Genomic DNA, 17,185 nt, shown 5'->3' with positions numbered 1-17,185 from the left:
ACCCGGACCCAGGTGCACCCCACTGCAGAGGCTGTGGGTGCTGCGGGGCGCGCTGGCACCGCAGCCCTCGGGCATGGGCCTCCGCCCAGCCGTTAACCTGCGGCGGCAAACTGACGCCCTGGCACGGCCGAGCTGGACGCTCCAGGCAGGCTGCTGCCTTTCCCTTCCCCGCTCCAGCCAGGCACAGGGAGCCGGAGGAGGGGAAGGGCACTCACCAGAGCTGAGGTGGTCCTTCCGGTGGCCAGGGCCACGTTGCCAGAGCAGACATGGGAAGCATCCACCCAAAGCACAGCCGTGCCCGCTGTCTCTCTGACTCCAAACCAATTCCCAGGTTTTCATCCCATCTCTGGCTGAATTGGGAGGTTCCTTTCTGCCGCTGCGGTTGAATTAGTGCTGTCCATAAAACCTTTTCCCCTGCAAAAGCTTCCAGACCTAGAGAGGGAAGAGCACTCATCCATCTACTGCTCTGAGGCACCGTGGACACCTCCGAGCAGGACGCTCCAGCTCGGCTGACAGCAGGGAGCACCCAGGCTCTGGCCTCAGCCCACGGCTATGGGCACGCAGCGACGCTCCGCCTGCTTTGCTCCGCAGCCTGGGGGACAGCAGTCGGAGCCCACCACAGCTGCCCACGAAGCCAGCAAAGGCAAGACGCAGGACGCTCTGCCCACAAAACTGCAAGGCAGGGAGCAGGGAGGAGAGGCTAAAGTAGCAACAGATGCTTTAGCACCAGTCCTGCACGGGTGGCAGGTCTCTGCCTGCGGGATCAGTCTGTGCGTGGGCAGCAGAACGCTGCCTGCTGTTGCTCTGTCTGTAAGCTCCCACCCCACTGCTGGGCTCCAGCAGTAAAACAAGGGACCGGGACCTGCACAAAAGGCAGCGAAGGCTGAGAGCATCGGCAGGGCAGCCGAAGGGCTCCACTGCTTGCCCTCTCTTGGCTGTGGCTCTCTTCATCAAAGCTTTTAATTTATTCCCCTGAAATTGTCTTGTCAAGAGAGCCTTAGAAAACATTCAGCACCATTTGCTCCGCACTTTAGTGGAGAATATTTGTTTTTGTTCACCAACTGTGGTGTCAAGACTCAGTGAAGTAATTCTTGGAGCGGAAGGGGGATGTGGCTGGGAAAGAGTTTCCTTCAGCAGAGCAGATGGGGAAAGTCACCTTCCAGAAGTTGGGCGCTGGGCGTGAGCTGTGCTCTGGTCTCTAAAAATAAAAGCAATAAAAGCTCCTTGTGGGGTAGCTAGAACATGTCAGCTTGCATAAAAATACCCATGGATTCCACCAGTAGGATGCTAGATACGAAAATGCTGTCAGCTCTGGATTAAGACAGTGCACAAATGTCCATCCACCCTGTTAACCTAATTACCATATGAAATGGCATCATTACAGTTTGACTCATCTTACAAAACAGTGCTAGGGAGAGCCACATCCACCCAGGCACACCGCACACGTACCAGGAGTCCTTGCCTTCCCTGGCACAGGGGACGGGAAGCCCTGCTCTCTTGCCACGTGGAATGACTTGTTTGGCAGCAGCCCAGCGGTTCCTACATCCCCCCCGAAACCACAAGGTTTCAGAGATTTGGTCCGGTTTGGGGCCGGCTGCTGTCTCCTCCCCCGGCGCGCCGGGTCAGCGCTCTGCACCTCTGCGGGGTGCTGCTTCACACCTGCACCCCTCGGCCATGCATTTGGATCACCTGGGCCCGGAGAGTCTGGATCCCACTCAGGATGGTCTTCTGGTGCTCCGCCAGCGTGATCCCCAGGCTGAGGACATCTCTGCAAAACGAGCCCCGCATCAGCCATGAAAAACAAGCCCTAACTGTAAAGCGCCCCGACACCGACTGCTCCCAGGCAAGCGCAGCGCAGGTTTCAGGCTATCAGGCTACTGTGGACCTGCTGGAGTAAAAAATCCCCAACTTGTTGTCCCAGCCAGAGCAATACGGACCCCGAGTGGGAATCCAGGGGTAACACACGCCTGCTGCACACCAAGCATGAAATGGCTCCCGGCTCTGCCGCCCTGTGCTGCCTCCATAACAGGTTACCGGTAAATTGCATTCGATTTGACTCTGCTTTCTGGAAGGGACAGGGAACGCTACTCTTGTCAGAAACTACAGGTTTAAATCTCAGCTTCAAAAACCAGCAACTGAGATGCGCAACACACGCAGCCCAGCCCACGCCAGCGAGCTCTTACAGACGTGTTTTGGAAGATCTGACCTCTTGTTTAGTGACACCTGACTGTAACTGCAAAGCAGAGCTCACTCACGCTGCACCCAGCGACACGAGGTTATAGCCAGGAAACCAGTTCACTTACTGGGCTGTCATCCTGGCCACCGATTCCAGGTAGCAGTAGCCCGCAGCGGTGAAGTTGTCTTTGTACCTGCCCATTTCTATTGCTTCCAGCCACTCGCCCACGGAGCTGAAAGTCGGGAAGGCCGAGAAGGTACGCTCGGTGAGGGGGATGGACGTGCTGTGGGACCTGCCAACAAAACGGGGCGGTGAGGAGGGAGCAGGGCATGGTACACCTGAGGTGGGAACCGGCAGGCAAAGCAGAACAACAGGCAGCGAAGCAAGAGGGTGGTTACCTGGTGCACGTGGAGCTGGGGCACTTCGCCGGCTCCGGGCTCTGCACCATCTTGCTCAGGATGTTGTGGATGTGCGAGAACTTGGGTCTCTGGCTGCGGTCCTTCTGCCAGCAGTCGAGCATGAGCTGGTGGAGGGGCGGCTGGCAGTTCACTGGGGCGGGCAGGCGGAACCCGTCCTCCACGGCCTTCATCACCTGCAGTGGCAGAGGAGGGCGGAGGGGATGGGGTCAGGCGCTGCGATGCAGATCGCAGGCAAACCCCTGGTGCAAACCTCCGTCCTCACACCCCGCCTGGGGAGCAGCAGCAGCTCCTCTGCGCACCGCGGAGCCACCTGCACACCATTAGCAATGACAGCATCGTCATCTACCGCACAGCCGCCGGGGACTCACGTCCTGGTTGGACATGTCCCAGTAGGGTCTCTCGCCGTAGGACATGACTTCCCACATGACAATGCCGAAGCTCCACACGTCGCTGGCTGGACTGAAGTGGTGATACTGGATGGCTTCGGGGGCCGACCACAGCACCAGGCTCTTCCCACGCTGGACGGGCAGAAGGGGAGAAATGACATGCTCGCACAGCAGGACGTAGTCGATGCACGTGATTCCCGGGCGGCCGTTCGTCGTGCCCTGCCCAGCATCGCAGGGGGGAGACCGAGCAAGCCCGCGTGCCACGTGCAGATTTAGTACTAAGAGAAAACTTTGGCCTCAATTTGTTTTAAAATGACCACGCAACCATATGCTGCATGGGAGTGTGAGTGCTGAAATATTAATGGGAGAGGAGAATGTCTCTGGGAAGAGCTGATGGCATTTTATACATTAATATTTAATGAAAACCATTTCAGAGCTGCTCAAACACACAGTCCCTCCACCCTGGTTTGCTCTCCTGTAATTAGCAATCCCCACCTCAGCATCCGCAGAGCTCTCTGGATGCACTAGGGGAAGCAGGTGACAGACACCACAGCTAATTGTAATTAACAGCAGGGAGACCTTGACCCCTAAGCCACAGTCCCGCTGCACCACAGTGGGAGAAGCCAGGGCTCCTGCTGGGCTCTCCATCCCCCTCGCTCAGCGCGCTGCTCCGTACCCAGCGGCACGCCAGCACCAAGGCAACTCTGCTCGAGAGCTTTGCAGCACGACAGCCACGGCTGAGCTACAGCTCTGCAGGCAAGGCTCGCCACGTCCGGCCAGGGGGGGTTGCACCGTGCCAAGGAGTCTTCGGGACGGGGGTGCTCTCCCTATGGAGCACACCGAGCGTGCCTCCCTGCAGCTAGTGGTAACGGCTCAAAGTTTTCCAAGACTCTTTCTGCCACTGGCCCGCTCAGAGCTGGCAGATGACTGCAGCTCCTGGCAGAGCGCGGGCCAAACGCTGCAAACAGGCTCTTCCTCCTGGGACGCCCGTACCCCGCACTGGGACACAGGCACCGGGTCCCTGCAGGCAGCGCACATCAGCTGCTGCCTCCTTGGCGCTGCCCAATGCTCCCTGCAAACCGTAAGTGCTCGTTTGATTGAGGAGTCAATGCTCTTTAAAATATTAATGCCTGGTGAATGTGATGCGCTAAGAGCCCCAGCTGATACCGGGCAGCTGTGGGGTACCAAATGAAATACCTCTTGTTGCTCTGCAGTTAAAAATGCATTGATGCACCCTCAGGTGAAAGGCACCGAAGCGGTGTGTGAAAGCAGCGGAGGGAGAGCCGGCTCCAGCAAGGGGCTGCAGGGCCTCGAGGCCCACGGGGTGCCTGCCCAGCCCAGCAGGCAGGGGCAGCCCCCCGGCCCCGAGCCCAAGGGCTCCCAGGCAGCTTCTCCAAGCGCACGCAGGCACTCGGGAGACACGCTGGCTAACGGAGCTGACGAGGCATAAGTGTGAATGAAGCAGGACTTAAATTCTTAATTGAAAACCATGAATTTCATTACAAGTGATAAAACAGACATAAGGAACCCTGAGGCTGCCAGGGCTGCCTCCAGCCACCCACCGCCTCTCCGCCGGTTTGTGCGGACGTGCGACAGGGCTGCAGCCAGAGGAAGAGCAGTGCCAGGCAGCTGCTGTGAAGCTCCCTGGCTAAACGCGTTTGATTTCTAGCTGAGAAAGAAGCTGTTAAGATGCAGAGCCTGCATTCATACATGAGGAAGGAAACGGGAGCCTAGGAAAAATACTGGTTCTGCAGTAGGATTGCTATATGTCTTATTAACTCAACCTCTGGAAGCTGGCTGGCTTTGGATTTGACCCTAATTTAGCATTCAGAGCAAGCTGCAAACCTCTCCAGTCACGCTAGGCCCGAGTCTAAGTGTTCCTGGCCATGGCCATGCATTGCAGCCAGGGAGATCCACCTCTGCGGAGGTTTTGTGGCCATTCTGTCAGCATTTTGCTTTTGGGGAATGTTGACAATAGAATTTGGAAATGCAGCTTACCATGGTGGAGAAGATGGTCTCCATTTTATCTTCTTGTGGCCGTCTGAAACCAGTTATTTTGCAAGCCAGGCTGCTGTTCACAAGGACTTTGTGGGCAGCAAGGCTTTTATGTATGTAACCCATCTCTGCCAGGTACTTCATACCAGAGGCAATCCCCTGCAACATGCAAACGAGCTGGGTGGCCGTGAACTGTCCCTCATGTTTCTGTAAAAAAAGAGGAGGAAAAGCCAAAGGTGAGTAATTCAAGTAGTTCAAGGGGGCACCGCCAGCAGAGCCCGAGCGGGTGGCAGACCCCAGCAGTTACCACCAGCTCCCACAGCACTCACCCTGAGAAAAGAGTCCAGCATGCCGTTCCCCATGTACTCCATCACTATCATCATGGTGCTCCCTGCACGGACAGAGAAGGGCACTGTGTGAGTCCTGCCCGTTGCTCAGGCAGTGCTAACCCTGCAGGTGTTAGAAATCCAGGTGCTAGCCTCCAGTGTGGTCAGCCTGCCCTGCCTGGCTGTTAAGGGAGACAAGGACTTTATCTCAGACAGTTTGCAATGAGCAGTGGGTCCGAGGCTCTCCTGTCATTCCCAGCCGGGATCCCACTGGATCCCAATATCAGATGCTCCTTTTACCAGGTCACTGAACCACATCACAAAGGAGGACAGCACTACCCAGTGAAAGCAAAAGCAACCAGCTCAGCCCAAGACTCAGGACAGAAGTACTTCCTTACCTAATAAAAAGCCTAGTTAAAATCAGCACACATGCTCGTGTTTCTTTGGATTTACATGAATATCCATTTAACTACAGCATCTGCAGACTAGTTCCGCGCACACACTCCCACGAGAGCCCAGAGCAGTCAGAGTCATCTGTTTTACTGACAGAACCTCACTTCAATTTGCTTTTATTAAGAGTGTACAGTTTTGCTGCTAAGCCAGTCCTACTACCTGGATTTATTAATCTAGCTGTAAGCATTTTATCAATCATCAGAATGCTAAAATAGCTAATACCTGAGGAAACACCTGATTGCCAGACAGCCAACAGTACTGCACCTCCAGCACCAGGTCATCGCTCCAAAGCAACAGCTCAAGCACATTGCCTGCACAGGAGCCCTCCTCCACTGCGCATGGCTCAGGCTGCCCCGCGTCGTAGAGCCCGGGACCCCCCTCACCTCTGGTGATGACCCCCTCCAGGCGGATGACGTTGGAGTGATCAAACTGGCCCATGGTGCACGCCTCCGCCAGGAAGGAGCGCTGCTGCTTCTCCGAGCACCCTGCCCGCAGGGTCTGGATCGCCACTGGCAGCTCTCGCTTGCTGGGCAGCTTCAGGCATCCCCGGCAGATTTCTCCAAACTCTCCTGCGCAGCAGAGAGATGAGTTAAACAGTGTCCATGGCACGACGTCCCTCGCAGCCCGCTGCTCCGCACCGTGCCTTCCCAGAGGACCCCCTGCAAGGGCATTCACGCCACTCCTTTGTGCGCCGTCACAGATCCCTCTGCCATTTCCAGACCATGAAAGGATGAGCTACCTGCCAGCTGACCTCACGGCTCTCACAGCTTTCGGTATCGTTGTGCAAGGGCAATGTTTACTGAGCTGTTGCAAGGCACTATAAAGACAGGTTATATGTATATATATATACACACACACACGCACACACACCTCCTACAAAGCAAAGGGCAGCAGTCCTCTTCTGGGAAGTCAGCTTCCCTTTAGGGGATATTTTCTTTGCTTTGGGACCATAAAGTGCATTTCTGTAGCACGAGTGACATGTCTTGCTGCGTAGACAAGCAAGACTTTCCCATCATTAATCAGAGGACTTGCCAATCCATAAACTCAGAAGTGAGGAGCCCTGCGTGGCTGCGAGTTTCCCCCGGAGCGTCTGTTTTACCATCTTCCCCCACCTTTGCTGAACACACAACCCTTCACACAAGTTTAGCATCAGCATGTGATACTAAAAACGTGTGATGAGGCAATGCAATTTCTTCTTCCTCTTCCTACACCTCTAAGCCATTCTCTCCACGCTCTGCTCAAGTGCATAGTGCGCTTTTTTCCCCATGAGAAGATTAACCCCCAGCCACCAAGTTCATGCTCTCTGGGCCTGGCCCATTCTGCTTCCCAGCTCGGCACACGCAGGGTCCGCTTCTCACGGGAAGAGCACAGCAGGGCCAGGAGGTTTCTGCAGTCTTTGAGGCAGAGCATCCCACTCTGCACAGCCACCTTGTTGTCTCTTGACAACAAGAGCTACCAAATTCATAACATAAAAGGCCAATATTGGCTTTACAGCAAGAAATGTGTAGCTATGAAAAGCTTTATTGATTTGAAAGCCAGGTACTTGTTAGGTCAGCAGTGAGACAAATGCACTCCCAAATTCCTTATATTTAAACGTCTTCCTGACTAATTTTTCTTGATTTTTCAAACACAAATTTGCTTCTGAAAGGTATGTGGGATTAGTCTCAGCTGCTCCACTCAGCAGCTACAAAGATAACCTCCTCTTCTCCTCAGTGTCCTCTTCCCTTCAACACTGCCCTTTAAGCTCATGAGCAAGCCCTTCCCTCTTCCCTTCCTCCACCTCTTCTTCTTCTGCAGCTGAATTTATCTTTAGGAAAAGAAACGACAAAGAATAATCGTGTTTTCCATGTTCTGGCACACATTAGTGATTAAGGCTCTAGGGGCCAGCGAGGGGATTTTAATTTGCTTTTAAGTTTTAGGCAGTGAAGTTGATGAAAATCAATAAATCATTAGGTTCACATATTTATAAACAGTTTCCATGCTGCTGTCAAACTGCCCAGATGCAGACAATTGCTGATGCTTTCTGGTCCGTGCCTCACTCGGTTGGCTGTACTTAGTGCCTCAGAAAAACCGATGGAATGCAAAATCAAGCTCCCGAACAAAACACTCACCAGCCCCACTCCCATCTCCCTGCTGCGAGCATGCACCCCCCTGAGACGAGAGCAAGAGCAAAGGTCCATGGCGCTGACAGTGCCGGACGACGAGGAGCTGCCTTGGGAGATGTCAGCAAGGCAGGCAGAGCCCGCGGGGAGCAGCGGGAGGGCCCACGGCGCTGCGGGCTGGGCAGGACCGCAGCAGCAACGTCATGACACTACCTGCGTGCCGGGAGCGAGAGGGGAGCGCTCCGACTGGGCACGAGCACAGCCCGCGGCACAGCCACCGCCCCGCGGCACAGCCACCGCCCCCGTGCCCACCGCAGAGGGGCTGGCCAGGAGGAACTTGCCTGTCCCAATGATCCTCTCAATTTTAATACTAGCGTTATCCAGCTCTTTGGCAAAGAGGTGCACGGCCTGCATGGGGTCTTCGCAATTGTCAGGGTCGATGTACATCCTCCTGGTTGGTATTTTAACTGCAGGAAAGCAGGAAATGCACAAAGGGCACGTGAGAAAGGTTTGGCAGAGCTCCCGCCCGCCTGTCCCAGGAAACGCTCTCGCAGGTTATCCATCTCCAGGTCTGCCGGCAGGATTAACTTCCTACCTTTTATAAGCAAAAGACTCAACTTTAAGGTTGGTAGGAAATTTCTTGTGGGATTAAATGAACCTCATCGCTCTACTCCACCGCCACAACCCCTGGGTTAAAGGAGAGCAGCTCCTTCACTCTAGCGCAGCTCCCTCCCAGACTGAGCCTGCCTGCCATCCACGCTCATCTTCCAGTATCCAAATCATCTCCGTTCCCAAGACCTCTAGGAGAGATAATTATAATAATGAACAACAGCCATGTTCCAGGTCCCCTCGATTAGCAGCATGGGCAGCAAAATACCTCCCACAGGCGCCTACCATCTGCTGCGCAGCGAGGGACCCTGCCCGGGAGCACGTCCAGGAGAACTGCGTGGAACAAGGCTGACCTGCTAACAGCAGCCCCTGCGAAGCTCCGGAGGGGAAACAGCCGCCTGCTTGCTGGGGCTTCCTCAAAACCCTAATTCACATTTCCTGAAAACAAACGGCCAAAACAACGGCCGAAGCACATCAGCTCTGCCGCTCACCAGGCCCCTGCTAGAGCACTGCTGCGTCTCCTCCTCTCCCTGGGCAAGGCAAGGAGGATGACAGATGTTTCGCACAAGCTGCTTGGCCCGTCCAGGACCAGCGCACGGGCAAACGGCAGAGCCCTGCCGCCCCCGGGAAGGGGTCGTGCCACGCAAGGCTTCCCTTCCACCTCGGCTCCATTCGCCTTCCTGAGACCAGGCAGCTGCTGCGCTCCCCTCACCCTGCGCAGAAAACCTTCGGCAAACTCCCGAGGGCAGCTCAGCAGCACGAAGCCCTTCAAAGCCAGGTGAAGTGGCCAGGCTGCATCCGAGAAGCACACAGGCTCTGCTGCTTCTGAAATGCTTCGGGGAGCAGAACAGCATGTGTGCGCTTCACGGGCATATGCCAGGAATCAAATAAACTCATCAATCCTGACATCTGAATTTCCTTTGACAACTGTTGTCTAAAGTTATTAGTGCTCAATAATCAAGAGTAGCCCCAGAAAACAAAGCTGTATTCTCATGTAGCCGTTTGTGGAAAAGCTGACGGAATAATTCATACACCCCGTGGAAAGCAGAAAGCATCCACGCTTCCTTCGGCACGGCAGTGACCTGTGTGTGGGAAGGATGGACGCTGCCTTATGAAGCTGTCAAGCCCACCATCCCCAGAGAGCCTCGCTGTGCTGAGCCCCTGCTCTGGGATAATGCGGGGTTGACAACACTTCAAAAGCGAGGATTCAGGGCTGCTTTGTCGGGAGCTTGGTTATTAATAGCAATACATACAGGCATCCCCACACAGTCGTACCGGCCACGGTGGCCAGGCTTCACTTACAATGGAAGTACAGCTCCTCGTCCCCATCCTGGCTGGCTTTGCTGTACCCACACTGTCTGCAACGAGAACGAAGATGCACACCATTACCTGGGCAGCAGCCTCTCGCTGGGTATAAAAGCCTCAAGTCGCAGCGCTCAGGAACAGAGTCCAACCCCACAGCACGAGGAGCCAGCAGGCAGTTCGACCCAGCTCCCACGCTTAGAGCGGTGCTGCCCCATGCTACCGAGAGCCCCTGCCCCAGGGCCTTCACTTTGGTCCTCCTCCCCTGCCCCAGCCTCAAAACTCCTCGGTTCGTGCCCCGGCTCAGCCACGGCTCCGCTCACCTCCTCCAGACCATCACGCCGATCACCATGGACACCAGCACCGTCAGCCCCGCGATGGCCACCACCGCGATGATGAGGACAGGATTCTGCTCGCTGGAGGCCACCGTCACTGTGGGAGGGAAGTAGAGCCGGTCGGCAACGTGCCCTGGGGCAGGTCCAAGGCATGGGGCAGCCCCGGCTGCTCCTCCCAGCGCCAGCCTGCGTCCTCCAGCAAGGCTGTGGGACAATTCACCCACAGCACCAGGCTACTTTTCACCATCCCCACAGCAATTCACATTCTGGTTCAGTTTTAAAAGCTCGAGCTGGTGCAATCAGACCAAGGTGCAGGGCAGCGCTGCAGGCACAGATGGAGCAACCCCAGCGCTGCCACACTGGGCTCCTGGTTTCGTTAATCTGTGCCGAGAAAAGGCTGCTGTTTATTGGAGGGACATATCAAAATTTATGGCTTACAAATAGTTTTCCTTCATCACATTAATCCCTTCCCTTCCTGCTTTTGCAAACAGGGGTATTAGAAAGCCACATTCTATATAAAATTTTTATTGGCTTCAATTCATTCTGAAAATGTCTTCTGTGTGGCAAATGGATGCAATTTAAAGCCCTGTTAAACACAATCTGTGAGACTCATACTGAGCCAGCCATCTCAGGGCTTTCATTTCTAGCCAGGGTGGGTTATTAAGCTGAAGCCCTACCATCTCTCCAAGCCCTCTTTTAGTCGGTGAAATAAGATGCTTCTGGACTATAGTTATGAACGGAAACTGTGAAAAGGAAAAGCCCCAACAAATGACTCTGATGCTGGCTGACCTTATTCAGCCAAGCAGCTAACCAGCCGAGTGCCTCATGAGCCAGGACGGCAGTGGGGTAAGCAGTCATCTCCTATCTGGGGCAGGCATCCGAGGTGAGCTGGATCTCCAGGATGGGCTTGCCTCCTCTGCTGCAGCCTGTGCAGCTGGCCACCCCATCTCTGCAGCACCCGCTGTGGGCCGCACAGCTTCACAGGCCCGGGCAGGATCGTGCCCTCAGCGGTTACACCAGCAGGGACCAACACTCGCTCCCTTCCAGCACCTGTTTGGTGACCCCACAAAAGGGACCTGGTGAGATCTGTTCCAGCACCGACATCACGCCAAGGCAAAACAACCCCCAGTCGCTCTGGCAAGCGCTTTCTTGGGCAAGCTCAGTCAAAGAGCAGAGACTCTGTCCCCAGGCTCCACACCAGCGAGGAGCCAGAGGCTGGCTGCCCTCACTGGTGCTGCACTGAGAAGAGTGAGGGCAGACGCCTCCGGACAGGCAGGCCAGCAGTAGCAACCTTGTTAAAATCAAACAGGAAAAAGCAATTAAAAGCAAGTCCTGGGAAGTACCTGCTCTTAGACCCAGAGCGGCAGAACCAGAGGAACAGATGCTGCTCCACGAAACCAAGGGCGTCTGGGGCAGGAGCAGCAGCATCCCCACGACTCAGCTCAAAGAGCCTCACGTCTGCAGGTGCGTGCGTACGAGACTACAAGCCTTGCCAACACTTACACTCTGCCAGTGTCTCCACTTCGATACTAGGGCTGTAGCTTCCATAGTCCGGCGAGGAAGATGTCCGAATTTGGAAAATATAGAGGGTGCCAGGCTTCAGGTTATTGACCGTCACAGCCGTTGATGTGGTTTTCACAGTTGAGTAACTTTGATCTCTCTGATCCTGTAAAATAATGAGATACCCAAGATCTAGCTGGGCTGACAGCTGTGCCACGGAACAGGCACAGCACAGCTATATCCTCGCCTCTGGGTCCCATCAGGACAGTCTATCTCAACATAAAACCTTCAACAGAAAGAATACATTTACTAGATGTGTCATTAATAGAAATTACATGGAAAGGTCACATGAAATGGCAGACAGAGCCAGATGATGCGCTACGAAGACAGGCGGAGGGTGGGGTGGTGGGGAGTGGCTGTGCCACCCCGCACAGCTCCTGGTCTCCCACCTGCCCCCGTGCTGGGGCTCGGCTGCTGGCACCGTCCGGCCCCTTCCCGCTCCCCTGCCACGGCCGCTCAAGCCCTGGAGTAAATACACGTGTATTGGCACACGCTGAATAATCAAAGCTGGCAGGTGGGTTTGCCAACAGTCCTGGTCCCCGGGATCTTATTCACTTGCCCAGCAACCTATAGATCCCTCTGCTTCGACTAAGGGAGAGCACGACAGGCAGCCCCCCTCCTGCAGCCGCTGCTGGAGGCAGCGAAGGCAGGGTGGGCTCTGCCCGGCCAGGCAGCTGGCGGGACCGCTGGGCAACTCGCACCGCTTTCATGCGCCAGAGCAGCAGATCCCCGTGCCTCTGCTTCCTGCGGTTTGCAAAGCAAAACAAGCCCCAGCCCTCCCGCCAGCTCCTGCAAAGCTTCCTGTGCTTCTACGCAGCCGCCATCAGAGATCCTTTTCTCAGCCCTGTTGGGTACTTCCGAACAAGTTCCCCGGTGAGAAGAGGGGGCCGGTGCCACCGTGGTCCTGGGCCAGGGCTATCTGAGGCTACTTTCCACCGGGAGCAGGGCCGGGCCACGTCCCATTGCCTCAGCATCGGCCTCTCTCGGGTCCCACACGCACGTGCCGCACCCTCGTTACGCTGGGGACCGGCCCCAACGAGCGTCCCAGCCCTGCGATCTGGCACGGGCCAGGCAGCAGCCATTCGCTGAGCCGCTCCCAGGGCTGGGGACATCGCCGTGAAATGTATTTTCCATTTGATACGCTTTTCCCCTTGAATCTCCATAGTTAAAGTACGGCTTTAAAAGCAAGGATTAGGAACTAGGTTGATTTCCATGTCAGCATCAAGAGCCTCATTTCAATGAATAATTGCTAAACTATAGTTTGAATTCCCTACCCAAGCAGGATGTTTCCTCATTTCACATACCCCGAGTATCTTGTTGCTGCAGCCCATTTGCACAGGAATTACCGTCTCAGGCTTCAGCGTTCGCCCTCACCCACAGATTCCTCCTTTCAAATCTATCAGATGCTGAAAATCACATTAATATGAATCAGCTTCAAGGTAGCTTGTTTCTAAATACAGAACGCCAACATGTCACCTGCACAGTTTGCTTGACATGTAATCAGTTTCGTAACGAGCCTGAGCACACGCAGATAAGGTAATTTGCGGAACTGTGTCATAAACTGCATTTATTTTGATTTAGAGCATTGTCCCCGCTCTCTACCCACGGGTATTTCTTCTAAAATTCTCAACCCACTGCACCTGTCGAATGTCAGCTATTTTTAAAATTAAGAGACTGTCATAAACACGTTTGCTTGTGTCCCCTCCTGTGTGGAAGGCCTCAGCTCACAGCTCAGCAGTCACAGGCTTGGTGGCCCTCAGTCCTAAAACAGCGAAGACCACAAGGGCCAACGCTTTCCCAGAGAGGAGGCTACGAATACAGGTATCGTCTCGTCAAAGATTTAGAAACCCAGTATGGTTTAGCAGTCCCTGTCTAGCTGGCTAATGGCAAGCACCCAAACCTCAGATTTCTAATGTCCTTGAAAAAAGCCATCCAATGCATTAAAAAAAAAAAAAAAGAATGAATGAAAATTATTAGCTTTACTCTTTCTTCCAGGGAGATATCAACATTAGGACTGGATGAAATCTTGCTGCACAGATGGGGGACAAAAAAACCACCCACTAATTAACATAAACTCTACAAATAATCCAAATTTCCTAAAACTTGCATAAGCAGATTGCATAACTGTCAGAGAAGAAAAGACCTTATTGGCCTCTTACTTTCGGGTGCCAGTAAAACCTTCACAACAGCACCGTCGGCAGACACACGCTCCCTCCCTTTCCCACCACTCGATCTTCGCGCGGTGGGTGGTCGACTGCGACCGGCAGCGGCGGCACGCGCAGCACCCCCCGCACCGTGCTCCCGCGGGACAGACCCGGCTGGCAAGGGGAGCACCTGGGAGTCGGCCAGGGAGGGCTGGGGCACGGTGAGAGACAGAGGCAGTCCCCAGAGCCTACCTTCTCGTAGTACTTGACCTCGTACTCGGTGCCGTTGGCGGTCGGGAAGCCGGGCTCCTGCCACGACAAGGAAACGCTCTTCTGCTCGACTTTATCCGTGCGGATGTCGGTGACCGGAGTCGGCGCTGAAAAAGCGGAGAGGAAAGCAGCGGGTGATGGGGGTGCTGCTGGGGGCAGAGCATCCCCCTGCTCCGGCAGCACGCCCCGCGCCCTCCCCACAGCCAGCAGCACCCAAAGCCCCCGCGCCGGCCCAGCACAGCTGGCCAGGCCTGAGGCAGAGCCCCGGGGACACAGCCAGCGACGCTGCATGCCACCACGCTTTGGTTACTTTGGTTCCAAAAGCCAAGTAAGCGCAACCAGGAGATCACAGGTCACAGGGAATTTTATCTCTACCCTCGTATTCCTCTCGGCTGCGAGCCCCATGTCAGCACGAACGTGTTCAGTTGTGGTTGCTTCATTTCTGCTTCTGCCCTGTGATGCCACAGTAAAAGCTTTAACAATTTAAACAGCTGAAGAGCATGCTTCTTTTGCTGATGCCAGTTCCCTCTGCCTGAATCAGGACTGAAACAGGGCAAGCCCCAAGCTGGTGATCGTCCAATGGGAGATGACAATGGGAAAATACCAACGGCTTTGTAATCTGTGGGCAGCTAGTAACGCTCTGACCAAAACCAAGCACAAAATGCTAACGTCCAGTGCTCTGAACCTGCTGCTAATCATTTCTGGGAAACGCAAAATACAATCTTTGAGCAGGAGGGCTTGTGGGACATACCAAGGCTTCTCCAGCTGCCTCCAACCACCCCGGCACAGGCTGTGCCCCACGTCACCCCAGACGGCCGGGAAGACGGGAGAGCTGCCTGCCCTACCCGCTGCCGAGCACGCAGCCTGTGCCCAGGAGCTGGCTGTTTATTTCTAGTTAGCACAAGCTCCACGCTGAATCTTCCTCCCTGGCATGTGTGCTCCCGTTTAGTTCATCTCACTATGCAAGATGTGCTTGCCAACTATTCCCATTTTAACCAGGTTTGGCTCCAGCACGTGGCAGGCAGCTTGCGGTTCCCAGCTATCTGCAGGCTCTCTGCCTGACGCTGACGCCTTTGCTGTTTGCGGCAGCAGAGGAGGGTCTGCCTGCCTTGCCCTGCTGTGCTCATCTCCGCTTTCCCAGAGCCTCCTCCACGCCATCTCCTCCTCTGACCACTTTCTCCTGCCTTCAAGCCGCTGAGCTGCGCTCAGTGCCTGTACAGCTCCTGCAGCTGACAGCAGCAGCACTGCCTGCACCGGGCTCCCTGCCTGCAGGCAGCATCCCAGCAGCTCTTCCAAAAGCCTCTGCCTCCCGCACCAGCAGAAAGCCAGCTGGACCTGTCAGACTGTCTGCAGCGTCTCAGGAGCCAGCCAAGGACACCGCACCCCCCGACTGCCCAGAGCAAGGCGGCAGCAGCTCAGACGCGATGATCTGCCCACGGCCAGAGCATTCACCAGCAAGAGCAGGGAGGAAGGGGCTGCTTGGGACACGCTAGGACATCAGTGTCTTTGCTGCAAAGCTCCTATTCAAGAAAGACACCAAATATTTTAGTAGGGAAAATAAAAGCTTCTATTGGGGCCCCTTCTGCTTTGGACTGATTAGAGAAAATTAGGATTGATTAGAAAAACTGACCTCCCCGGTCACCGAACACATCAAGTAAGGTCTTCACAGCTCTCCTGGGGCTGTGCCACGAGCTGTCCTGGTTGAGGGGCATGAAGCCTCCTCTCTGGATGAGGAGGGAATGGGGAACGGCAGAAAAGCCTCCCATAACTGTGGCTCTGGGCTGCCCAGCCTGCCCTCAGCAGCCATCAGCCTGGCCATGGCTGGATGGCACAGTCCTGGCACAAGGCACGGTCCCTGGATCACCCCGGTAAGCACCAGGGGCCAGAACACACCGGGGTGAAGGGGCTGCAGTGGCCGATACACCCGTTTACACCAGCGGCCCTGCAGCAGGCACAGGGAAAGCTGCACAGGAAATCGGTCGTTTCTAACTTGTCCTGCTTTTCCATCAAATCAGGACGTTTGCTGGACCCTGACTATCCCACAGAGACTCCTGTGGAGAGGAACAAGTCCCTGGAAAGTAAACTTAAGTATCTGTGAAATTTTGTATTTATTACTTAGCTCATTAATCTTTGCTGAAGAAAAAAGTCCTCCTGATGTTTTATTCATGATGATTTGCTCCTTGAGTCCAAGTCCCTCCGGCTTCTGCTGGAAGAGCGAGAGGACCCGAAGGGCAGCCGGGAGCCCCCGCGCTCGTGCAAGCTCACAGCCCCTGCACGCAGCTCCCTCTGCTGCAATCTGGCTGCGTGCCACTTGGCATTTCTAAAAATAATCCTCTGAGTAAATACACTGGCCCCAGAGCTGACCTTTAAGGGGATAATGAATTGTCCATGTGTAAAGAAGGGGGAGACAGTTCACCCCGGCAGCAGGGAGCAAGGCAGAAAGGACCACCAGGCCAAGCAGGACACGACCCGCAGGGCAGCTGCGCCACGAACCCGCGGCACAAGCGCGTGCCAAGGTCCGCCTCCTTCTCGGGGATCACGATAAAAGGCAGGACTGCAGAGACCTTCATGGGCGCCCATGGAGCGAACCTCTCCTGCCCGTGTCAGGCTGCCAAACACTTCACAGCTTTCGGACCTCCCGCATTTTTTGCCAACGTTTTTCACGCGAGGGGAGGTCTGTGACTCCTCCAGCACAGCAATCCCGCCGTGCGCAGTGCCAGCACCAGCAGCACCCGTGTGCGGCAAAGGTTCCCCTCCTCTGCCAGAGACCTTCAACCCCACCGGTACCGGCAGGAGGCCCCCTGCCCTCTTGTGGCACTTCAAACACCAATAATGAGTATGACCAAATTTGCACCAGTTTGGCACACTTTTGCTCCAAACCTTGCAAATTGCTCCTTATTCCCACTTCATCAGAGCCAGGTTTAGGCTGGCACAGGCTGTAATATGGCATTTACTGTTGGGGCGGAGTGGTGAGAATGGTTTTCATATGCAAGAAGTGTTTCAATAAGATAAAAAAAAATATTCTCTACTTCCTTCATCAGTCTTGCAAACACACACTGACCCACGTGCACAAACAGAAATGCACATGCGCACGCTCACAGCTCTCGT

At 55.0% G+C, this 17,185-nt stretch overlaps 1 protein-coding gene across 5 annotated transcripts in view; it reads right to left on the bottom strand.

Annotated features, from left to right (window-relative positions):
• Positions 1–1,616: 1,616 nt before the first annotated feature.
• The window catches only part of EPHA10 (EPH receptor A10), a 40,590-nt gene continuing 25,021 nt past the window's right edge, over positions 1,617–17,185 (bottom strand). The window contains exons 4-16 of one of the 5 annotated variants that reach the window (XM_075522064.1): positions 14,060–14,184; positions 11,592–11,769; positions 10,092–10,200; positions 9,769–9,824; positions 8,199–8,324; positions 6,139–6,324; positions 5,306–5,367; positions 4,980–5,183; positions 4,584–4,621; positions 2,964–3,102; positions 2,575–2,768; positions 2,304–2,459; positions 1,617–1,768 (exon numbers count right to left, since the gene is read on the bottom strand). In XM_075522064.1, coding sequence (XP_075378179.1) covers positions 1,654–1,768; positions 2,304–2,459; positions 2,575–2,768; positions 2,964–3,102; positions 4,584–4,621; positions 4,980–5,183; positions 5,306–5,367; positions 6,139–6,324; positions 8,199–8,324; positions 9,769–9,824; positions 10,092–10,200; positions 11,592–11,769; positions 14,060–14,184 — 1,688 coding nt within the window. In that variant the 3' untranslated portion in view covers positions 1,617–1,653. Of the gene's footprint in view, positions 1,769–2,303; positions 2,469–2,574; positions 2,769–2,963; positions 3,114–4,583; positions 4,622–4,979; positions 5,184–5,305; positions 5,368–6,138; positions 6,325–8,198; positions 8,325–9,764; positions 9,825–10,091; positions 10,201–11,591; positions 11,770–14,059; positions 14,185–17,185 lie in introns of all 5 variants that reach the window. The other 4 variants (XM_075522061.1, XM_075522062.1, XM_075522065.1 and 1 more) reach the window with 4 other exon arrangements.

Source organism: Mycteria americana, chromosome 21, assembly GCF_035582795.1.
Source record: "Mycteria americana isolate JAX WOST 10 ecotype Jacksonville Zoo and Gardens chromosome 21, USCA_MyAme_1.0, whole genome shotgun sequence".
Classification (NCBI taxonomy): domain Eukaryota; kingdom Metazoa; phylum Chordata; class Aves; order Ciconiiformes; family Ciconiidae; genus Mycteria; species Mycteria americana.
Note: the sequence above shows the minus strand (reverse complement) of the source record. Positions and strands in the feature narration are given on the sequence as shown.